Source organism: Cetorhinus maximus, chromosome 2 (genome assembly GCF_964194155.1).
Source record: "Cetorhinus maximus chromosome 2, sCetMax3.hap1.1, whole genome shotgun sequence".
Taxonomy (NCBI): Eukaryota; Metazoa; Chordata; class Chondrichthyes; order Lamniformes; family Cetorhinidae; genus Cetorhinus; species Cetorhinus maximus.
The window spans coordinates 28,741,321-28,766,740 of NC_135880.1; the positions used below are offsets into that span (position 1 = coordinate 28,741,321).

The following is a 25,420-nucleotide window of genomic DNA, read 5'->3' on the forward strand; positions in this document are numbered from 1 at the left end:
GAAACCAATGGGCACAAATAACTGAAAGTGGAATGCCATGTCATAAGAAAGACAGTGTGTTAATTGCCTCAGGGTGAGACTTCGGCCCTCATCTGGGGAGGAAGTCCTGCCTTAGTGAGCTGTTGGCCAATCCTAATCCAATTGGCTGGCAGCTATGGTTTGAGCTGTGGCAACTGCTGGGACTACAGTCAGTCCCCAAACTAGAGGAGGTTGTGGAGACAAGTCTGCGGTACCGGCAAGGCCTGGTTTATAGGCCCTAGTGAGGAGGGGTGGGAGGCAGGGTTGGAGAGGCTGGGGAGGGGGGTGGGGGTAAAGGCGGTGTTTGACCTTGAAGGGGGCTGCCTCCTGTGGGCACATGGGTCCCTCAAAGGAGGTTCCTGCTCCTCCCCCTTTTGTCCTACACCAACCCGCCCAGTAAAAACTGCCAGGCTACCTGCTAGGTATGAGCCTCCCCCTGACTCAAGTAAAATAGTTGCAGTGGTGGGTTGAGGCACTTTAGAGGCCACTAATTGGCTGCTTAAGGGCCTTAGTAGGCTCAAGGCTGAGTTGGCACCCAACGCCTCCATCGTCCACTGTAAAATGGCGGTCAGGGGTTGGCGGGAATGCAGTGGGAAAAACATGTGTTGCATTTTACAAGCCCCTCCCCCTGCCTTCAAGCACACCTGTGTGGGCATAAAATCCAGCCCATGTTTTATGTAAGCCTAGTAAATTAGTTTGAAATTGTGTTAAGAAAATTGAGGGAAGACATACAAAGTTTGCAGAAGGTGGTAGTCTATTTGCTTAACCCCTTTCTTATTTTATTGCACGCTTCACCCTTCTTTACAAAGCCTTCCTTTTTGACATTAATTCTTGGTGTGGGAATTCCCGTGGGCCTGAAATGGGCATTGCGTACAGAGCACAGATGGTAACCAGGAGGCCCAAGCTAGCCCACAATTAGGTCTGCACCTTATTAACATCTTTCTGATGGAATCCCGAGTGGAGGAAGCCCAGAGGAGGAGGCTCCACAAATATCCCCATCCTCAATGATGGAGGAGCCCAGCACATCAGTGCAAAAGATAAGGCTGAAGCATTTCCTACAATCCTCAGCCAGAAGTGCCGAGTGGATGATCCATCTCAGCCTCCTCCAGAGGTCCCCAGCATCACAGATGCCACTCTTCAGTCAGTTCGATTCACTCCACGTGATATCAAGAAATGACTGAAGGCAGTGGATAGTGCAAAGGCTATGGGCCCTGACAATATTCTGGCAATAGTACTGAAGGCGTGTACTCCAGAACTTGCCGCGCCTCTAGCCAAGCTGTTCCAGTACAGCTACAACACTGGCATCTATCCAGCTATGTGGAAAATTGCCCAGGCATGTCCTATACACAAAAAGCAGGGCAAATACAACACGGCCAATTACCGCCCCATCAGTCTACTCTCAATCATCAATAAAGTAATGGAAGGGGTCATCAACAGTGCCATCAAACGGCATTGCTTAGCAATAACCTGCTCACTGATGCCTAGTTTGGGTTCCGCCAGGGCCACTCAGCTCCTGATCTCATTACAGCCTTGGTTCAAACATGGACAAAAGAGCTGAACTCCCGACGTGAGGTGAGAGTGACTGCCCTTGTCATCAAGGCAGAATTTGACTGAGTGTGGCATCAAGTAGCCCTAGCCCTAGCCTGGAGTCAATGGGAATCAGGATGAGGACTCTCTGTTGGTTGGAGTCATACCTAGCACATAGGAAGATGGTTGTGGTTGTTGGAAGTCAGTCATCTCAGCTCCAGGACATCACTGCAGGAGTTCCTCAGGGTAGTGTGCTTGGCCCAACCATCTTCAGCTGCTTCATCACTGACCATCCTTCCATCATAAGGTCAGAAGTGGGGATGTTTACTGATGATTACACAATGTTCAGCACCATTCATGACTCCTCAGATACTGAAGCAGACCATGTCCAAATGCAGCAAGACCTGCACGATATCCAGGTTTGGGCTGACAAATGGCAAGTAACATTCATGCCACACAAGTGTCAGGCAATGACCATCTCCAACAAGAGAGAATCTAACCATAGTTCATTGACATTTAATGGCATTACCATCACTGAATCCCCCACTATCAACATCCTGGGGGATTGACCAGAAACTGACCTGGACTAGCCATATAAATACTGTGGCTAAAAGAGCAGGTCAGGTTCTAGGAATCATGCAGCAAGTAACCCCCCTCCTGACTCCCAAAGCGTGTCCACCATCTACAAGGCACAAGTCAGGAGTATGATGGAATACTCCCCACTTGCCTGAATGAGTGCAGCTCCCACAGCACTCAAGAAGCTTGACACCATCCAGGACAGAGCAGCTCACTTGATTGGCACCACATCCACAAACATTCACTCCTTCCACCACCGACACACAGTAGCGGCGGTGTTTACCATCTACAAGATGAACTGCAGGAATTCACCAAGGCTCCTTCGATAGCAACTTCCAAACCCATGACCACTACCGTCTAGAAGGTCAAGGGCAGCAGATAGATGGGAACACCACCACCTGGAAGTTCCACTCCAAGTCACTCACCATCCTGACTTGGAAATATATCGTTGTTCCTTCACTGACACTGGGTCAAAATCCTGGAACTCCCTTCCTAACAGCACTGTGGGTGCACCTACACCACATGGACTGCAGTGGTACAAGAAGGCAGTTCACCATCATCTCAAGGGCAACTAGGGATGGGCAATAAATGCTGGCCCAGCCAGCGAAACCCACATCCCGGGAATGAATTTTAAAAAAAGAAAAATTGTTTCTACTCTGTTTGTTGATGTCCAGTTTAATAAAGAGAGCCTAAAGCCGGCATTGGGTATGTCATTTATGAATATTAGGGATCTCGCGCCTATTTGAGGCTGAAAAATGGTCCTAGTCAATATTCGGTGAGATGGCTTTGAGGTATCTTTTGGACATGGAACGTTCGTCCTTGAAATTGGCCCTTGTTCTACACTAATAAAATGGGCACAGGGTAGTCCAATTTTGAACCCCTTGGCTCCCTGATTTATCACTTTGTATTTGATGCTGCTCTCAGGACCAGCAGAGGGGACTTGTTCTGTATTCTAATGTACTGAATGTTCGAAATGCACAAGTTCTGTTTTAAAGAGATTGGGCTAACAAGAGCACATGGCATTATTTTTAGAAACATGGGGAGAGTGGAACCAATCCTAGCTCCCTCCTTAACTTTGTATCACTAGTGTAACCTTTTTTAGCTTCTTAAGGGTTTATACGTGCCTGAAGATTAATTGATTTATTTCCTCAGTAAACTATGGGAATTTTCCTGCCCTTGTGAAAGCAGACTTGGAGGCTGGAGGGCTGAGAAATTAGTGGAAAACTCCATCCGGACGGCTGTCCGACACTGTCCTGCCTCTGGGTGACTTTCCCAGCAGTGGGGGTGCCACAGGAATCAGCAATCTGCTCAATTTTGCGGGACAGGCAGCTAAGGCAATTAAGGCCATTTTATCACAGCGAAGCAACTTTGCACAGGCTTCCCGCTGTGCCTGTAGCACGGCAAAACTTCGGAGATGGCCTCTCTGTGGGATGACAAAGGGATATCAGAGGTGCTGTCCGAGCCACAGCCATGGCCAAAAGCAATGCTGTGGGGGGGGGGGGGGGTGGGGTTTCCCCTCCTCACTGATGGCTCTACCAGCGCTGGGCTTCCCTTTTTATTCATCCCCCTGGAGCCTTTCAACAGCGCCTCCATTTTGAAGCGCCCTCAAGCTTTCCATCTGCCTCATAAGCAGCAACCTCTCCCAGTGGGGCCAATGCTGCGAGCCCTCACACTGGGCCTCCCGCGTCTGTGTCCCGCCCATCTCCCTTAATTGGATTTCAAACATGGAGGTGGCCAATGAGGTGACCGTCTCCCATAAAGTGATGCTAGCGTGTGTACTGCCGAAAAGCACGGGTTTGAGACATTCAAATCGTCCCAATATTGAGGTCATGAACACCTGCTGGAAAACTCCCCCCTACCATTCAGTATTTGACCTTATGGTTAGATGGCATTTGGAAACCTAGGGTATAGATGTGTTGATCAACACAGTGATATTGGAAAGTTACTAAACTCAAACTTATTATTTAGTTGCAAGTTGTTCGGTAGTGTGTGTGAAATGTAAAAACTGAAACCACTTGAAACATTGAAAGATTTAATTTCATTATATCACAAGAAGAGGTTAGCAGTGGTCCTGAAGCTGGCTATTTGATCTGATGATGTTACTTCTGACCAAAGCGTTACGAAACTTCAGTTAAATGCCTTATTGCCTGATGAATTTGCCCAGCAGGTTTCTGTAGATAAAAATATAAATTATACAGCTAAATTATGTATTTGAAATTTAAGAATCACAAATCATTTCCATGAGTGGAAGTTAATTATAACTTACGTTAGGCAGAGATGTTGCATTCTTTAGGAGAAACTGAAAAGCCTTTGGTGAGTTGTGTCATATTTCTGCTCAAGTACAAAAACCTACATGAAAGAAAATAATTCTCTATATTGACTTCTTCAGTTCCATTGCCTTTCTTCTCTTCATATCCAGCAGGATGCTGTATCTGCACTGCTGGAGAGGACATCTGTTGAGCTGAAAGCTGTAGAACAGGAACTGGCTACAGAGGACGGAGATGGTGCAGCAGGCGAAGACTGGTACTGTAGACTTTGTGATGCTAGACAATTTACCTTTTGAATGGAGCATTCTTCCCTCTTTTGTATAAACACTGGGCCAATGAAGTCCCACATGAGCTCCTCCAAGCTCCCACCATAACTCCAGTAGTAGTCTAGTTGAATGTCCTGAATCTAGGGGGTCTTTGGGCCCATGCAGGGGAGGCGATGGCATAGTGGTATTTTCACTGGACTAATATTCCAGAGACCCAGGGTAATATTCTGGGGACCGGGATTCGAATCCTGCCACGGTAGATGGTGAAATTTGAATTCAATAAAAAAAATCTGGAATTGAAAGCCTGATGATGACCATGAAATGATTGTCATTAAACCCATCTGGTTCACTAATGTCCTTTAGGGAAGGAAATCTGCCGTCCTTACCTGGTCTGGCCTACATGTGACTCCAGACCCACAGCAATGTGGTTGACTCTTAAATGCCCCCTAAACAAGGGCAATTAGGGATGGGCAATAAATGCTGGCCTAGCCAGAGATGCCCACATCCCATGAGTGAATTAAAGAAAAATGTTACTAACAGGTGTTTTCCTCAAGGACCACTTTGTAATCTTCCAATATGATATAAGCATAGATGGAACCCAGGCCTACATGCACAGTCTACTGTCTATGAGCTCTTACTCAGCACTCTGGGCAGGTGCTGAGTAGAAGTCAAAGAGAGGATAGGGGAAAATGGAACTGTTGGGCCTACAGTTTTAATAGGTTTGTTGTGATTGCTTCAACTTTTAGTATTATTGGTTGACAAGAGGAAAAAATGGTAATGGTAACAAGTCCCGGCTCTGGTAATAGCTACAGCTGAGCAACCCAATAATACAGCCATAGAGAGCAGCAGGTGTCACAGGGAGAGAGAGGGTGGGCTGCCAGTGGCTTTTAGGCCATGTTATAAGCAACAATGGCTCATACCATGATTAATCAGCAACTCCATTATTATTGTATCATGCAGCTGCCAAGATGGATAAAGGCAAACTGGATAGACTTTGGTCTTTTTTCTCCAACTGCATACATGCAGTAAAACAGAGAAGTTACAACACAGAAACAGGGAGTTCAGTCCAATTAGTCCATGTCATTGTTTACCCTCAACACGAGAAAATAGTTCTAATCACATTTACCTACCCCTGTTCTTCAGCCATTCATCCACATATCCTATCTGACCTTGAATCTTGACAAAAGGTGACAAAAAAACCAGATGAAACCCTGTATGACTTTTATAACTTATTGCTAAATGCAGGCTGGAGATGCTGGTGGAAGATACTGCTGAGGCACAGGAAGAAGGAAAGGGCATTGGCAAAGAGGCAGAGGTGGAAGACGATGCTGTGGAACTAGTTGAATTGCAAGAAATTCCCCAGAGTATGAGTGATGAAGAAAGAAGTGGTGTGATGGAGTCACACATAGTGCTGCAAACTCTGGTAGGAATGTTTACCGTTAACCACCTCCATTAAAAAGGGAGCCCAATTCTGTGCAGTGCTCAAGCAGTTTGGGAACTCTGGGTGTTGGCTGTGAACTTATTCTTTCCTGCCCCTGATACAATGACAAAAATGTAAACCTGTTTGTACTTTAGCATAGAATGACAGAAAAGTTGCAATTGTACAGTTAAGGGTTGGGGGAGCGCAGTGCTTGGGGGAGATACATATAAATTGAAGCTCTTGCAGTAGCCGGCAAGCCTGGGCTATCGGAGTATCTTGTCTATTTGAGTAAGTGGAACGTCCAGCTGGCTGGTAAGTTGTCTGTGGAGTTAAATGAGTAAATCTTGAATGAAATGCAGATCAAGACATTTAAAATGTATTTGGCATAAGCAAGTTTTTTCACACTAGATATGCCCATACTCCTGGTACACATACCATTGAATGGTAGAAGACAGGTCATCAGCATAGGTGCCAATTACCTCAAGATTTCATTAGACTATCCAGCATCCCTGCCTTTTACACTAGCAATGCCTTGTCATCACGTTTTAATGGTTTTGATTGTAAGTCTCTAGTGAATAACTTGATGCATTTATATTACAAACTCGCTTCTTCTTCAAGTGACTGTGTAATAACTTTGTGCAAACCTGCCCTGGGAAAGGTCTAGGCCAATGCTGTGACAATCTGCTGACCTGTGCGGTCAGGCTAAGTGGCACCAACGCTACCAAAGGCAGCTATTTACGTTGCTGCCCTTGCTCTGTTGGTCCAAGTGGAATCCAGGGGAACTGTCTCTTTACGGTGGCCCAGGCTCTTTCTGAGTTAGTCACACTGCTCTATTTATCTCACAGTGTTGGGCTTGCTCTGAGTAAACATTAATGTTTGGTGAACAACCCTGTGAGCAGTTCTCATACAGCAGCAGCTGACAGAATGTTTGCACTTGATGTGCACAGGTTGACAAGGAAATGAACACGGAGGAGGCTGTGATGGAGTGTGTGGCTGTCAGGCCTAAGGACAGGACCAACCTGAACAATAGGCAAAAGCATTTTGTGAGGAACAGTATGATTGTAAGATCCCAAACCTTTTCTCCAGGAGAAAGAAATCAGTACATTTGCAGGGTAAGAAACTCTACTTAATTGTATTGATAGCAATTCACAATTGTTTGTTTCATGCACAATATTTTCTATATATGTTTGTAAAATCTAGGACCCTTTGCTTCCAGCAACATGGGCGTTATGTCACAGGGCCACAGCGCATAATTTTCCTTCCATCATGGATAGAATGTATAAGCTGCATGCCTGTGATTCCCTGTAACATGTTCCCTGTGTGGGTATCTCCATGACAGGAGCATGTGTTTGTAGAATGGGCCCTAGTATGTGTACATGCAGATGTGCATATTATGAAAGTGACCTCAGTATCCTTTTACTGGCAAGTATGAATTTGTTTAGACCTACATACCAAGCTCATGCTGTGTTTCTCCCATTTTAACACTCTCGAATCATAAAATTATAAAACTGTTACGACCGGGATGGGAGGAGTGTGCGAATTATTAAGCCCCACTACTCCACAGGCTGTACCATTCATTTACATGTTTAATTTTCTCACCAAAATGGCCAGTTGTGTACCTAAACCTTCTGGTTCCCAGAAGAAAAGAGACTCTGACCAGTTTTCTTTCAAAAACTCAGAATGATTCATTTATTTTAAAACAAAACTTCTTTTAACAAGTTGCAAGTACCGGTTAACACACAATTGTAATTAGGAAGTATAACTATCTATCTCTTCCTAAAGAATTCCCCCAGCATGCACACAGACAGACAAAGGACAAACAGATAGAGTCTCTCTGCAGAGATGGGCTTTGGAGGATGGGCATTATAGAATAAAGGATAAAATCCACAGGATCTCAACACTGTTGACCTGGAGTTCTCTCGTGTGAAGACAGGCCACTGATCCCGGTGGATGCCTGGACATTCTCACCACTGGTCTTAGCTTTGCAGGTCCAAGTACAGACTGGCTATGCTCAGATGAGGGTTCTCTGGCTACAGGTTGATAGCCACACTCTATTTTAGGCAAGTTAGAGAGACGGAGCCAGTCAAGATGGCCTTCTTTCTTCAGCTTGTTCTCCAACAACTGCCTTCCAAACCAGCAGGTTCACAACTTAAGTTTTTTTCCCCTCTCTCCCATGTGACTGCCTTTTTTGTCTCCCAGCTTTTCATGAAGTAAAGTGCTTTGCAGTTCAACACAAACAAATAACTCTTTCTCAAGTGCCATTTGGTCAGGTGATTTCTTGGAAGATGCCTGCTTACAAGACAGTTCCAAGGTGAACTTATGACTTTTTTAAAAAAAATCCCAGGTTAGCATCCAGATAAGCAGATCATTCCAGGTCCTTCCATTTTGTAAAGGAAAATTTCAGTCTTGACAGGTATGATTCTAACACAACACAGAATGAGGACATTCAGACCATCAAGCCTGTGCCAGCTGTGTGAAAAAACTATCCAATTAGTTCAATTCTTCAGCACTTTCTCCACAGCCCTGCCAATTTTTCCTGCTCGAGTATTTATCCAGTTCCCTTTTGAAAGTGATTATTGAATCTGCTTATCCATCCTTTCACACAATGCACTCCAAATCATAACAACTTGCAGCATAAAAAAAAAATCCCCCCCATTACCAATTACTTTAAATCTTTGTCCTTTGGTTACCAACCTGTCTGCCACTGGAAACAGTTTCTCTTTATTTGCTCTGTCAGAATCCTTCATGGTTTTGAACTCCTCTATTAAACCACACCTTAATCATCTCTGCTCCAAAGAGAAGAAGCCAGACTCTCCATGCTGTCCACTTAACTGAAGTCCCACATCCCTGAAACCATTCACTGTCACTTACAATCTCAAACTTCCCCAGGATGACTTTTAATGTGTTTCCTTAGCTTATTTGTACCAGTGAGCTTGTGGTTCAACATCCCTGAGTAGGTCAGAGGAATAAACAGATGTTGTTTTACCTCCTTGTTCTTCATTATTATGGCACCATTAACAGGGAGCAGCACTGAATACAGACCACAATTGTGCAGCCAGCGGCATGACATTCAAGGCTATGGGCCAAATGCTGGTAAATGGGATTAGATAGGTAGGTCAGGTGTTTCTCACGTGTTGATGCAGACTCGATGGGCCGAAGGGCCTCTTCTGCACTGTGATTCTGTGAGTTTATGGTAGAGTCAGAATTAAGACAAAAGTGTAATCAGGGAAGGGAATTCTTGCAATATCATCCTAGCTACAGCTGCAAAATGTGCTATGACTGTACTGGTCATAATAATGAGACTGGGGGAATGCTGTGAAGGTTCTGAGGGATTTGACGGTATTAAACTTTGAATTGGTGCATCCACAATCACATTTTTAATCCTTACGCTTCAACAATGTTTACAATTCCATAATAGGATGATTAGCTTGACTATAGAGGACCCATTAGATGCCTGAAATATGAGTTACATTTGAAAATTTTGTGCAGCCATTCAGAAAATAAATCCGGATTATATGATTAATGCACAAAGAATAATTTTGGATAATAACAGATGCTTACAAGTTTGTTTTGGGAAAGGGTTGTTGCAACCAGTTAACACGCTGTCCTTTCACCCCTGAGGCCTTTTGAATCCAGCCCAGAATGTTGAGATGAAAGTCTTGTTTTGCTGCTGACTGTCAAGTTTGCACATGAAATGAGTTGGGAAGTCTTTATGTAGCTCCTATCAGACATGGATGTAAAACACAAACCTGTCCAGGAATAAAGTGGCAGATTCACTCTCTGAGACCAAAAGTATGTCTGGTACATTCATCAAAGGACTGAAGGTCCATTTTTAGGGCAGAACAGAGGAATCTTTACTCTACTTCAGGTCTTTGTTATACCTGAGTTGGAAGTGCTTGATGCTAACACCTACAGTATGTATATTTCAACAACATTCACTGTGGATGTAAGCTACATTTTTTTGCTTTAACCCCCTTTGTTTTCTATATCAACAGTTGAATCGAAGTGACAGTGACAGCTCAACATTAGCCAAAAGGTCGCCTTTTGTGCGTAATGCCATGGAACGGCGAAGTTTGCGAGTTAAAAGGGTATGTCTTATTAATAATTCGCAAAAACGTGCATATTATTGGAAAGAGTAAATCTTACCTCGGAAAATTATTAGGTAAGTTCTTCGGGATTGTGCCAACATATTCCGCCATAGAAGAATGGGATCTGGATTGTAACCAGCCTGTGAGCTGCCTGAAGACAGTCATTGTAATATCATGCTAGGCATGGCTGAAAAATATGTTGGAATTGTAATGGGCAAAATAGTGGGACTGGGGGCATGTTCTGAATGATTTAACGGTTTCAAACCTTGAATAGGTGCATCCGCAATCACATTTTTAATTCTTATGTTTAACAGTGTATACAATTCCACAGTGGGGTTATCAGTTTGATTATAGATTAAATGTCTAAAACATTAGGTATATTTGGTACTTTTACATAGTAAATCAATATGATTAATACACTAAAAATAGTTCAACGAGGATCATTTTACAATTCTGCTCTCTTGGCACAATGGAAGGACATATTGGGAATTTGATATATTGGTGCTCAATCTGCTGTCTTCATGATATTTTGCTGATTATAATTTACCACAAATTCATAGATTTCATAGGTTGCCTGTGCCTCTATTTATTTTCCAATAATCAATATAACAATATCAGCTCCTAACAGATTTAATTGCTTTCCATGAATAGCTCCCAAAGCTTTGAATTTGTTGACACATTATGGGGCAGCAATTGCTAAGGGAAATGCAATGTTGGAGAGTTAAAATAGATCCATAGAATTTAAAGCCAGTAAGGTAATTTTGATCATCTTTAAACAGTATTAAGGAGGTAACACATCAAACGAGGATGTTCAGCTTTGGTTACTGTAGTTACAAAAGGACATGGGAGGGCTAGTGAGTCTAAAGAAACAGTTCTGGGTTTCAGATTATTGGAAACACTGAAAGTAAGTGAAGGAAGTTCAGTCGTTTTGCACTGGGAAAATAATATGTGTATGGAAGGGAAATCATGATCCACATCTTTACAATCATGGAGGCAACAGTGGATCTGTATAGATACATTTAGTATGGGAAGAAGAAAATACAAGGAATATAATTACTAGATGAGGCAAAGAAGCAACAATTTCAGCATCAGAGTGCTAATTTTATGAATGGATACTCACGCTGGGGAGATCACACATCACACAGGTTGCACATATTAGAAAAGATGGTGCACGGCCTATGATTTCCCATATGGATAGAAAATCATGGTCAGAGCATCTCTGATTTCCAACATGTGCAGCCCAAGAATCCCTGCTGGGAGACCACACATAAAATAGGGCCTCATTTCTTGACAAAATGGGGTTCTTAGCTAATTGCAACCCCTTAAAAAGTCTTAACTTGTGGAGTAATGCAGAGAATGCCACTCTGTTGAACAGTCAAAAAAAAAATCAGAAAAAGATTCCAGCTTCACAAAGGGCAGGAGTACAGATTAGAAATTTATATGAAATAAACACAAAAATGATTTGTGCAGGACCTGAAACAGGCTGAACAATGGAATGAGCTGGATGTGTTGAATGACCAGTGTTTGCAAGCTAGAAATTAGGGGACTGAGTGTTCCAAAATCATTTAAAATCCTTTACTCGATCTGTGTGAGTTTGCTTTGATGTCCCGGCACAGACCCTCTGCCAACCGGTTGTGAGAAGAACTGCAGAGCACCCCATCCGCACCTCTCTCGACTTGGAGCTGGATCTTCAAGCAACACTGACGTGGCATAGTCGTTTGAATGATGAGCTACAAGTGCTCAGGGAACTGAAAAATAGGTTGGAGGAGGTGAAAGCTAAGGGGGAGACAGAACTGCCCACGTGGGTGCTGGAGGATGACAGGTTTCAGAAGCTTTTAAAACAAGCAGAAAAACAGGTACATATTCTGCAACATATAAGCTTCACAAGTGTAACAAAATATGTTGTGATGACCCCTTTTTAATCTGATTGTTTTGTCTCTACCTTGATGTCTAATTCTGTATCCAGTTGTCTGGTACTGACGCTGATCGGCTTATTAAAAATGGGCTATAAAATCCTTTAAGCACTTCTGAAAAATCATTAAATAATATGATATCTACAAAGAGCAATACCAGCATCTAGTGTCTGAAGGTCAGTATTGCAACTATGTGGAATTATATTATTCCTACTTTTTAATAGCAGGAACCACTGCAATAGCTTAATATCCCAAATTGAAGACCCGAAGCCAGTGATTCAAAGGTAAATGCCAAAAAGGTGTAGGGGTGGAGTGGAAACTGGGCTTGGGGTTTGGGCAGGGTGGGGGTTGGAAAGGAGTGTTGCAGTTGTGGAGGTCTATGTCCTGACTTGTAGGTGGCAGCAACTGCTTAGGTCATTGTGGCCACTTTAGAATGTATATGTAAGGTACTTTGCACCTGCTTTAGGTGGCTGCTAGGGGCACCAATTTAAGGTCAACACATTGTTGATCCCCAAGTCTGCCCTCATTGTGGCTACTTTATTCCTGTAAAGCAGGAGAAATGAGATCTAATTTCTGCCCCTACATATCTTAGGAACATAAGGTCCTTAAATTTCTTGACCCTGTTCAGCCATTCATTTAGATCATGGCTGATCTGTACCTCAACGCCTATGGTCCGTATCCCTTGGTACCCTTAACTAACAAACATCTATCAATCTCATTTTTGAAAATTGGCCCACCTCACAACATTTTAGGAGAGAGAGTTCCAGATTTCCACTACCTTTTGCACGAAATAGTGCTTTCTGATTTCACTGCTCAAAGAGCTTGGCTCCGATTCTAATTCCCAATTTCACCCATGAGCGTATTTTTTCTTACTGAATCCCTTTTTCATTTTAAAGACATCAGCCTTCTAAATTCAAGGGAATACAACCCATGTTTATGCAATCTGTCCTCACATTTGAGCCCTTTAAGCCACGGTATCATTCTGCTCGATCTGTGCAGAATACCCTCCAAGGTCATCTAAATTCCTTTGCTTGTCCGTAGGTCCTAACCTCTCGCTAGTACAAAAATATTCTGATTTGTCTTTCTTGAATCCATGGTGGTTGAACCATGGTTGATCTCACACCTCACCACATTGAAATTCATCTGTCATAGATTTTCCCATTCACTTAGTTTGTCCATGTCCCTTTGTAACTTGCTGCTCGTATTTTTGTGCCACCTGCAAACTTGGATGTACAACTCTATTTTCCTTCTATATACATATAATATATATATGTATATAATATATGAAAATCTGTGGTGCCAGTAGAGATCCTGGGGAACACCATTCATCATACTCTGCCAATCAGAAAATGTTCCCTTTATCCCTACTTTCTGTCTCCTATCTCCCAACCAATTACCTACCTATGCCACAATGTTACCTATCTCTAACTCATTCTCTTTTCTTTGTTTAAGCCAAGTTTTAAACAGTTACACATTCTATCCTGAGTTCAGTTGTATTTAATTTCATTATTCTTTCATGTGATTTCATTTTAGAATATTTCTGAATGTCCAAATAAATAGTACCGTAGGAGGCCTCACTATTTACTTTAATGTAGATATTCAAGGAATTGGTTTAGCTGGATATTCCCCTAAGGCCATGTTCTATTCTTTAGGAAGCTATTGCTATATAAGTACTTATCCAACTGACTCCTTGGGTGTGGTTCATTTTTTTTAACCCACGAATACTAATAGTTGCTCAAGTCAGATTTCTCCCCCGCCCCAGCCTTTTTAAATATAGCTATTGCATTTGCTTGTTTCCATTTCTGTAGTACCTTGCCAGTCCTCATTAACTCTTACATATCTATAGCCAGTTTCCCCACAAATTTCCTCCCTGCTGTGTAATGTGATTCAGGGGATTTGTTAATCTCAGTCACTAAATTTAACAGCACAGCCTATGTGCCAGTTCTGGCTTTTTAAGAGTGCTATCATTTCACAAAATCATTACAGCACAGAAGGAGGCCATTCAGCCCATCAGATCTGTGCTGGCTCTTTGAATGAGCAATTCACCTAGTGCCACTGCCCCACCTTCTCCCCGTAACCCTGCACATTCTTCCTTTTCAGATAATAATCCAATTCCCTCTTAAATGCCTTGATTGAACCTTCCTCCACCACACTTTCAGGCAGTGCATTCCAGATCTTAACCACCCGCTGTGTGAAAATGTTTCTCCTTGTGTCGCCATTGGAGTTTCCATTTCAGTCCCATTCTCCTGCTTTTTCCCTATACCTTTTTAAATTTTTCCTTGTCAAATTTTTATTGAATGCCCTTTTAAAAGCCATTTTGGATTTTTTTTTACCATTGTTTCTGGTAGACCAATCCATGTACTAACAACCCTCTGTGTAAAACAAATTCTCCTGACCTCTCCTTTCATTCTTTTGGTGATGATATTAACTATACACCCTCTGTTCACTAACTACAACTCACTGACCAATGAAAACAGTTTTAACCAATTTACTTTGTCAAAACCTCTGATAATTATGCACACTTCTATGAGATCTCCTAACCTTCATTGAAATGAGCCACAGTTTCTCTAGTCTTCACGGGCATCCTGATGATGGGCTAGCAGGTGGGAGGGGGACTGTAAATGCCATGGGCATGTGCCCACCGCCTATTGCGGGGGAGGCCTGCCCGTGGGCCAGTTGAGGCCCTTAAGTGCCAATTAATGGCAACTTAAGGGTCTCAGCCTGCCACCACAGGGATTTAATTAGTGGCAGGGCAGGAGAGGCCCATGCCAAGCATCCAGCCTGGCAACTTTCACTGTATGGGCTAGTGGTGAGCAAGAGGCCGCGGAGTGCCTCCTTAATGGCTCCCCGCACCACTCGCAGAGGCCTGCCAGCTGGCCCTGGTGAGACCCCAGACTTACCTCCAGTCCTGGCTCTAGCACAGAACACCTTCCTGCAGGCCTTGCTGCACTACTGGTAGTGGCCATCACCCCCAGTGGTACTGCTGGTACTTTAGAGCTGCCAGCCTCTGATTGGCCAGCAGCTCTCTAAGGTGGGACTTCATGCTGCTGAGGGGCTGAAGTCCCACTTCAAGCTAATTAACAGTCAGCCAGCTGTTAAATGACTGCTGGGCGTTCCCGCAAACTGGAGTGGGCATGCCCCCAGATTGTGTGCGCACAACCACCACTTCCAATGTACGATCTGACCACACATTACTAATTAAAAACAGAAAATGCTGGAAAAGCTCAGCAGGTCTGACAGCATCTGTGGAGAGAGAAACAGAGTTAATGTTTCAAGTCCATATGACTCTTCTTCATGGGCTGAAGAGTTGTGCGGACTCGAAACGTTAACTCCATTTCTCTCCCCACGGATGCCATCAGACCCGCTGAGTTTTTCCAGCATTTTCTGTTTTTATATCACATTTTGAGCATCCGCAGTATTTTGCTTTTACCAGACATTACTAAAGCCAGTCTTCATTAGGATCATCTTATGAGTGTCTTCTGTGCTTTCTTCATGGCATTTACACCATTTCCTAAAGTGCATCACCCAAGCCTGGCCAAAATATTGGAACTTCAGTAATAATATGTGTGGGTTTAGCATTTGCCTCTGTTTCTGTACTCAGCACCTACTTCTATACATTACTATCCCATGAGCTACGTTTACAGTATTTTAACTGGTCCTCTCAGTTTTAAAGATTTTTGTATCTGAACCCTTAAGTCTCTCTGTCCTCTACTGCTTTTAAAATTTTAGTTATGTATATATTTTATTTTTCATTCCAAAATGTATCAACTCATTTTTCTGTCTATTAGGTTTCATCTATAGCTACCTGCCCGATTTGCTAATGTCTATGTTCTGCTGATGTCTTTTGCTACTCTTTGCAGTTAATTGTTCTCCCTATTTTTGTGCTGCCCTCAAATTTTAATGTTCTGCTGTCATAGTCCAGGTCGTATATCTATGTAAAATATATTGACAAGAGCAACGATCTCAATGCTGGCCCCTGGGGAATATCACTGTTATATCCCTATAGTCTCTGTAATTCTCTTTTTTATCTGTTGTATTAATAGCCTGAGATTTGTCATTGCCCCTTTTGCTCATTCTCAATTTAGTTTGAATCTTCTATTTGTCCAAGGACCTCCAAATTTTGATAAAACACTTTAACCAAATAGTTTTTTTTATTAATTCATGGGTTGTGTGCGTCACTGGCAAGGCCAGCATTTATTGCCTATCCCTAATTTCCCTTGAGAAGGTGATACTTTCTTGAACCGCTGCAGTCCATGTGGTGTAGGTACACCCATAGTGCTGTTAGGGGGGGAGTTCCAGGATTTTGACCCAGCGACAGTGAAGGAACAGTGATATATTTCCAAGACAGGATGGCGAGTGACTTGGAGGGGAACTTCCAGGTGGTGGTGCTCCCATCCATCTGCTGCCCTTGTCCTTCTAGATGGTAGTGATTGTGGGTTTGGAAGGTGCTGTCTATGGAGGCCTGGTGAGTTCCTGCAGTGCATCTTGTAGATGGTACACACAGCTGCTACTGTGCATCGGTGGTGGAGGGAGTGAATGTTTGTGGATGGGGTGCCAATCAAGCGGGCTGCTTTGTCATGGGTGATGTCAAGCTTCTTGAATGTTATTGAAGCTGCACTCATCCAGGCAAGTGGGGAGTATTCCATCACACTTCTGACTTGGTAAATGTCGTATACTTAAGAGGGCCAGCTGCTTGGGCCAATCGCCAACTCAAAGCTCTTCACCACTGAGGTCTTCCTCTGGATCTACTGTGAATTAATTGACAGTGATTGATCACTATGTCAAGCAACAACTCCATTATTGTTGCATAATGTGACTGCCAGGTTGGAAGAAAGTGAACTAGATGAACCTTGGTCTTTACCTGCCTAGCAAAGCAATAAGTAAAAACCACTGAAACCTTTTGTTCTTAATTTTAAATTTTATGTAACAAAATAAATAATTGGGACATACACATGAGTTTGAGGTAGAAGCCAAAGTATCATAAACAAATGTTAAAAACAACAATTATTTTAAAAATGTGGAATTTTCTATCACAGTGGAGAAATTTGACATTCGGCAAATATAAAATTATTCTTTCAGGGCCAGTGAGGCTGTTCAGCAATAATTGTGGGCTTATTCCACTGTTAAAAATTTAGTTACACCTCATTCAAGATTTAATTTTCTTTCAAGGGCTTTTACAGAGAGGGTAAGAGCATAAGAGTGGAAGTTCTCGTCAGTTCATTAATTACTAATTGATTGCAGCCTGGGGAAATCTCAGCAATGCACCCTCTGGAGAAGCGGAGAATCACTGACAGCAACTTATGTTTAACTGCGAATGCGCGGACTCCAGGAGTTGCTGTCAGTTCCAGAGGAGTAATGGCAGTGGTCACCGACAGTTTTGCTATCATTACTGCTGCAAAATCTGGGCCGAGGAGTAGCTGATGAGTATCCATTTTTACCTCACATAAATTTAAACCACACTAAACAATACTGCTCTAAGGAAATTTTCTTTCTTTTCAAGTTAGGTTTTGACTGATAGTAATTTAAGACACCTTCACATCTTTATCGAAATTGGTCATATATTGGCAACTTTGGAAATTCTATAAGGTCATTTAAGGACAGATGGACTGTGACAGTGTAATGGGAGGGTTTATGAACCTGACAACCACGTTGCAAATATTTGGTAAATAAGACCTTTGTACAATAAATGTGCTTTACCCAGGCTGAACAAACAAAAGAAGAACAAAAGCAGGAGTGGAGGGCTGAGAAGCTGATGAGAAAGGCCTCAAAGGAGGTGTGCAGGCTACGAGAGCAGAGCCAGAAGATGCCACTGCAGGTCCAGTCATTCAGGTCAGAATCTCTTTTTGCTCCTCCATTCCAAATATGAAAAAGGTTCACAGTTAGAAGAAGAGTTAAAAGAAGAGTACTAAGAAGAATAAATGGAAAGTATTCCATCACACTCCTGACTTAAGCCTTGTAGATGGTGGAAAGGCTTTTAGGAGTCAGGAGGTGAGCCATTCACCTCGGAATTCCCAGCCTCTGACCTACACTTGTAGCCACAGTATTTATATGGCTGGTCCAGTTCAGTTTCTGGTCAATGATAACTCCCAAGATGTTGATGGTAGGGGATTCAGCGGTGGTGAAGCTGTGGAATGTCCAGGGGAGATGGTTAGAGATGGTCATTTGCACTTATGTGATGTAAGTGTTAATTTTACAATGGACCATAGTGCTCTGGAATTCAGTCACAGGGCATTAATCAATATAATTGATTATAATCAATATCAAATAATTCAATGCGTTAAGTGTAACACTGAAACAACTGCTGCTAGGGATCCATCTTTTAAGTTTCTTACATTGGATCTTCCTGATGTCAGAGGAAGGGCCACTCTGGCTAGTAATGCAAAAGCTGTTTGCATTTACAGCCAGTGGCATTACATCTCATGCACTGTGGAGAGATAAAGAGGGTAGAGGTTCCTCTTCCTGTGTCTGGAGAAATCAGAAAATGGGCAAGCAAAAGTCAGGTCTCCGCCTTGCCTTCCCTGACCTCGTGTTTCCTAGGGCTTCCACAAACAGCATTTGAGTTCCCGCAGTGGGCGCTGGAGACAATGAAAAACATGCTCCTTCTTCCTATTGACCCGGTAACAGGATGAACAATCATTGGTGGTGCTTTAGCAAATTTAAAGGGGTCATGCAATTCTCACAAGTCTCTGCTTCAAAACTGATCTCCAGAGCTTCAGCATCTATATAAAAGCCCCTTTAGTGTCTCTGATGGCCAACTGGATAGTCTGTCTAACAGTACATTCTACAGACTATACATTTCCTGGTTCAATTCTCATCTGGTGCTGAGTTAGTCAGACCTGAGCCCCATTTCTGCTCAAGGCAGAATTTTCCGTGCACGTTGACATCGAGCGTCATGGCGGGCGTGAGCAAGCAATATGGCGGGAAGGCCAAAAATCGGTTTCACTACATCATGAAACCAGTTTGCAATCGTCCACTCCATGGTGGGCTGCGTTTACCACCGCCGCACGTAGGGAACTTCATTTTAATACACCTGCATATCTTGATAAGCCCAGCTCACCGGAAGCATCCCCCGTGTCAAATTTATTGCCCACGTCGGCAGGAAAACGCGCCGGTGCGGACCACATCTTGACAAGTGTGACGTGCAGAAGTCGGGACTTACCATCAGGGACCTTGCATACATCGCGCCTGGCTGGATTATGTGCTCAAGTCTCTGGGGTTTGACTTGAACCGACTCAAAGACAGAAGTGTTACCACTGAGTCATGGTGGGGCAAGGGGACCAAAAAATAATGAACAGCACAAACTAAACAATTATTTTATCTGTTCATTGCAGGGAGAAGATGGCGTTTTTCACCAGAGCAAAGATCAGCATCCCATCACTACCTGCTGATGATGTATAATTAGTCTATCATGTAGATTACAAAGTACTTTTCAGCATTTTAGCAGATTTTGATAGTTAGCTGGCTAAAATCTTTTCAAGCATTCTGGCAATATAGATAATAACATCTTTGTAAAATAATTGTAATTGAATATCCCTGTATGTAAAAAAAAAAACATTTTTTGTCAGAGAAAAGCTAAAGTAGTGTAACTCTGAAGCAGTCATGCTAATTTTGTACAGTTTGTATGTATTTTTTGGTTTGCTTTTATTTTGTAAAGATAGGATACAGGAATGGTAGCAGTTCAGAAAAATGTATTCTGTTGAACAGCGCTGCATTTTAGAAGAAAACATCCCACACCCCGACCCTCTCCCACCAGACCTCTCCTGTTCAACAGAAGATATTTTATTCTTTGTCAATGTTTGCATAAGATCAGACTGTGATTGTGGCTGTGAGCCACGGAATATTTTTGTACAAGGGGTGTGAAGCTGTCGGGGTTTTTTTTTTATGTGTGTTCTTCTTGATTCTGTGACAACATTTTTTTTTTGAGACCAGTGCTTGCACTGTATTCACCTCCCAGCTGTGCCTCAAGGTTTTTTTTCCTCCTCCGCCCATCCCCTCCCCAAACAAATCCCCCACCCCGTTTTTTTCTGTTCTCACCCCTGCACAGGGTGGAATGGCCTTGTTGGTGCTGAGCCTAAAACTCCTTCTTATGTGAACTTTACAGTATTTTCCATTGATCAATCTCAGTTGTTTTTGTTCTCTGGAGTTGGAGGCAACATCACACCTCTGTGACCTTGTGAATGTGTGCTGCTGTTGCTACTACTGCTCTTCCTTTCACAAAAGCAACATTAATCATTTCACCCTTTAAGTACTGCTTTTAGTTTGGAGATTTTCAACTATGTACTTTTGATTAGAGAATATCTGCAGGGCTGGTTTATTCATAAACTTCCAGCGATGAATATTATTAAGGCAATTGGGGATTTTAATTGCATTGGTTGAGATAGAATCTCTAACATGCCAGCTTAAAATGTGTGATACATATTTTTTTTCTGAAAGTTTGTTTTTTTTTAGAGCCATTCCCAGAAACTCCTCAAAACAAGGGCATTCTACCTTTAAAATACACAGATCCCTTATTAATTCTATAAGTCCATGGAACTAGGCCACACAGACCTGGACGACCCCAGATTCTATTCCCAACCTGTGCCAAATGAGTTAATCTCTCCCAGATCGGCATTTGCAGGAGCGATCATTATCCTCAATGCACTTCAGGTAGAGAGGCAGGGAAACATAAAACAGGAATCCCAATCTTGATTGATATCCTGTGACTCCCTACTGACTGGAAAGAATACATGTGTGGATTTGAATGAGGTTGGATTCAGCTCCCCTGTCAACATCATCAAATGATCTGCCAACACTCACGGCCTAGGTTGACACATAACCAGTTGGGCAGAGCTTCCTGGTCAGGTGGGTACCATACCATGGTACAAGTCAGTGGCTTCAGGGAGGAGCAAAGAAAATTGATAGGTGGGGAGAAAGGAATTAAACCCCCTCCCACCCCATTTTTCTTAAGTACGTTTCTGAATAAATGTAAGTAAAATATAAACCAAATGTCATTATAGGCAAAATAATATGTAGAATAAAAAATGTCCAAGGATGCAGTTGAACAGCAGCTTCCATGAACAATCCTAACTTTTCAAAAGGTTTGCTCTTGTGATGCGGACAACACTGATGAGGCCACATTTATGGCCTTTCCATAAGCTATTGTTTGTACAACCGAGTGTCTTGCTAGGCCATTAAAAGTCAATCATCCTTTTGAGGCCCACGTGGGCCAGACCAGGTAAGAGTGGCAGGCTCCCTTTTCCTGAAGGACATTGGTTATCATTGGATTTTTACAACAATCTGACAGCCTTCATTGGAATTTTTCTGGTGTTAGTCAGATCACTGAATCCAGTTCCAAAACTGGTCGCAGCAGAATCTAAAATCGTGACTTTGGGATTGATAATCCAGTAGTACAAACAGTATATCACTGTAATGCAAGGAACTAAGAGCTTTATCCTCTGATCATCCTTTTTTTTAGATTATATGTATAATATTTTAACTACATACCTTACTGAACAAAATAGGGTTAAAAAACAACCAAAAAATGGATTGTTGTAGTTTCATCTTACCTGGTCATTATGTAGCATGAAGTTGTAATCATATTCTTCTAGAATATATTGACAATGTTGCTACACATAGTCACCAGAGCACCTCTTCCCCCATTGGGGTTGGGCGGGTGGCGGTGGTTGGGGGTCGGGTGGGGGGTGGAAACAGAAGATGTGTACTGTCAAACAAGCAGCATTAGACACAATAAGCTGTCAAAGCTATAACTTTCTAAACAAGAGCTAAAGGTATCCCAGTGTCTGAATGTAGGATTTATTTGGGGGGTGGGGGTGGCGGTCAAGTATTCTGCAAATACCTTGTTAAGTGCCATGTTCTTTCTGTTAAATTGTTAACAAGTCAAATATACTGTTGAATCATGAAATCTTACAGCACAGAAACAGGTCCTTTGGCCTGACAAGTCTATGACGGTATTTTATTCCACATGAGCCAACTAGCCTAATATCACTCTCCATCTCTCATGCCATGCCCTTCGATCTTCTTCTACTTCAACAATGGTTTGCAGTAGTCTTGATCACCCACTGTGAATCTTTTCTAGTGTCTAATCGGGTGTATAAATTAGTTCAGGAAGGAAAAAAGACTTGGGCATGAATTAATGACAAAATAGCGACGTCCTGCTCTTGACTATGGTATTTCTGAAGAAAAAGAACTGGACATTTAACTTCTGTTGGCAAATACCAGCTGGACAGCACTGGAGGCATGAATTGAAACGTGACGAGGCATACTTGTGTCTCTCATGGTGTTCACTCATGTTTCAGGTTACCCTTATGTTTCTGGGAAGATGGTGCCCGAAAATAAAATGCTTTTCCTTTGGATGTGTGCCATCTTCTTTCACATAGTATTACTCTCCTCTCCCATGTTGACAGTAATTTTACTGCAAGGACACCCTTGCTTTCTTCTATCTTCACTTGTATTTGACTACTAGAAGGTGTGCCACTAACATCTTAAAAGGTCAACATTAAGCTGGAAATTCTTTGACTATTTAATGTAGAACTAAATGAAGTAATGAAGGATACTGTTTCAGCTTGCATGTGTATGTCTGATATGTAAAAAATGAAGTATTTACAGTGATATTCTTAGAATTGTGCCTTTTAAGCCTCCTGTTTATTTATTACAGTCTTATTTATGTTTTGTTCTGTGTAGTTCAGTTCTGGACATTTTTTCCATTCTTATTAAGACTGCAGTTGGCATATTCTGATGTTTAGAGTTATTTTTGTAGGAACAGCTAAATATATTCACAGAATATTGGAAATGAGGAAAGCAATTCAATGGGTTAGCAGTCACTATCTTGCCACTTTCAGAATGTGCTTTGTATTTTTCAAAGCAGTACAGGGTGGGATCTCTGCACAAATAGATAAAGTTTCAGGCCGGAATTGTGAGTCTTCAAGACACTCTTCTTGTCAGCATTTTGTAGGATGTAAAGGTTCATTCATCAAAGGCCTTATTATTAGTCTTGAATTGTTAACATTGAAGAAGTCGGGTTTTTGCATTTGAAATTAAGGTTTAACTTGTGAAGTAGGCTGTTTCCATTAGAAAACATGTGGCAGCTGTTACCATAGTAGATATTCAATAAGGAAATCACTGAAGTCAAATTTGTTCTTGACATTTATATCTTATTTTTTGCTATGACACAATTTTATACAAAAAGTTTCTTAATCTTTCTCTACATCTATAGAAGTATTAATTTATTTCCTGCATTTTACACACTAATGTAATATATAAATGTAGGTGCACCATGGTAAACCATACTAATCAATGGAGTGCTAATGACTACAACTGACTTTACTGAATCTTCCGCTGTGATTTTTTTCTGTATAAAGATGAAGAAAAAAAAACTTTATAAGGATATTTTATCTTTCATATTGAATACCATTAAAATGAATATAAAAATGTGACTTATGCAGCCGCAAGTGTTTAATCGAACAACATAGTCTTATCAAAGATGGTACCTGAAATGTTTCTTGGGGTCTTAATTCCAACCGTTTTTTTTGGAAATTGAGAGAACACATTTATCCTCAAATGCTCAGAACTGAACTAACTAGCCGAACATGTTTCCCTCAGATTATGGTTTTCATTCTAATTTTAGATCTCCTATAGTGTACAAATAAACCATCATGTTGAGTATTGTGGTCTATGCACTTTTCCACATGTTTCAGTGATTGATTAAAAAAAAACAATTTTTGAAGGAAGAAAATGTTTGTCTTTTTTTGGATGGGAAATTCCTTCTGTCACCGGGCTTTTCAGTTTTCAGAAAATAGTGTATTTCAATTTTGCTTTTAAAAAAAAAATGAAACTATCTCTAATATGATTTTAAAACGTGAAACAATAAAACAGAAGGAGTGCGCTTGTGAAACTTGCATTGAAATACTGTGGAATGGGTGACATACGAGTTAGGAGTAGGCCCCTTGAGCCTGTCCCGTCATTTGATAAGATCATGGCTGATCGGATTGTAACTCTACTTTCCTGTATCCCCCTATACCCTTTGACTCACTTGTCAGTCGAGAATCTATCTAACTCAACTTTCAATGTATTCAATGACCCAGCCTCCACTGCTCCCTGGGGAAGAGAATTGCACAGACTATAACCCTCTGCAAGGAAATCTTTCTCCTCAACTCTGTCTTAAATGGGAGACCCCTTATTTTTAAACTGTGTGTGCTAGTTCTAGTCACTGCTATAAAGGGAAACATGGGCCAGAAACTTACCTGTGTTGGGCGAGCTGGGCGGGAGCGGGCGTGGAGCCTTATCACCGCCCGTGATTGGCTGTGCGCTGCCATTTAGCGTGGGCGGGCCAATTAAGGCCCGCCCAGCGTGACACACGGCCAGTAATGCTCAGCGCTACCTGTGCAGGTGGGGGGAGGAGGGAGAGTCGGGGCCTGCGCTTTTTCGCAGTGCAGGACCCTGAGGCACGGAGCTGCCTCAGGGAGATTAAGTTGCTTAAAAAATTTAGTTATAAATAAAGTACAGAATTATTTAAACATGTGCCCTCATGTGACAGCGTCACATGAGCTGGGGCATGTTTTCATATTTAGGAAAATTTTATCATTTAATTAATAAAAGCTTTATAAAAGCAGGAAACCTCATCCTGCTCATGAAATGTAAGAGTTTCTATAGATATTTAAATAAAAGAGTTTTTTTTAAAAAAGTGAGCGTTGGTCCTGTAGAAAGTGTGTCTGGGGAATTAATAATGGAAAATAAGGAGATGGCAGATGAATTGAACAGGTATTTTGCAACGGTATTCACTATAGAAGACACAAGTAAATCAGGAAATGGAAGGGAGGGAGGGACTCAGGAAAATTACAATCACCAAGGAAGCATTATTGAGCAAATTGTTGGAGCTGCGGGCTGACAAATCCCCGGGTCCTGATGGACTTCATCGTAGGGTGTGGAAAGAAGTGGCTAGTGAGATAGTTGATGCATTGGTTTTAACTTTCCAAAACTCCCTGAATTCTGGGAAGGTTCAATTAGATTGGAAAATAGCAAATGTAACTCCTCTATTCAAAAAGGGAGGGAGACAGAAGGCAGGAAACTATAGGCCAGTTAGCCTAAAACCTGTCACAGGGAAAATGTTACAAGGTATTATTAAGGATATTATAGCAGGACACTTAGAAAAAGTCAAGGGAATCAGACAGCGTCAACGGATGGAACTTTCCCATACCACCCGTGGCAGATTTCGTGGAGGGTGGGAGCGGAGAATCCAGTGGCAGGCAAAAAGTCAGAAGTCCGCAGGTGTAAAAACAGTTTGCAATTCTCCCGATGGCGGGTTTATGGCAGGTCGGTTATCCCGCTGACTAGTGGCGTGAATTCCATT

At 42.2% G+C, this 25,420-nt stretch overlaps 1 protein-coding gene across 4 annotated transcripts in view; it reads left to right on the plus strand.

Moving 5' to 3' along the window:
- Nucleotides 1–23,806, plus strand: part of LOC144692796 (protein WWC2-like) — a 263,584-nt gene extending 239,778 nt beyond the window's left edge. For 2 of the 4 annotated variants that reach the window (XM_078561877.1, XM_078561895.1), the window contains exons 17-23: nucleotides 4,511–4,644; nucleotides 5,900–6,077; nucleotides 7,022–7,186; nucleotides 10,070–10,162; nucleotides 11,779–12,018; nucleotides 17,777–17,904; nucleotides 19,407–23,806. In XM_078561877.1, coding sequence (XP_078418003.1) covers nucleotides 4,511–4,644; nucleotides 5,900–6,077; nucleotides 7,022–7,186; nucleotides 10,070–10,162; nucleotides 11,779–12,018; nucleotides 17,777–17,904; nucleotides 19,407–19,473 — 1,005 coding nt within the window. In that variant the 3' untranslated portion in view covers nucleotides 19,474–23,806. The remainder of the gene's footprint in view (nucleotides 1–4,510; nucleotides 4,645–5,899; nucleotides 6,078–7,021; nucleotides 7,187–10,069; nucleotides 10,163–11,778; nucleotides 12,019–17,776; nucleotides 17,905–19,406) is intronic. The other 2 variants (XM_078561881.1, XM_078561889.1) reach the window with 2 other exon arrangements.
- Nucleotides 23,807–25,420: the final 1,614 nt, after the last annotated feature.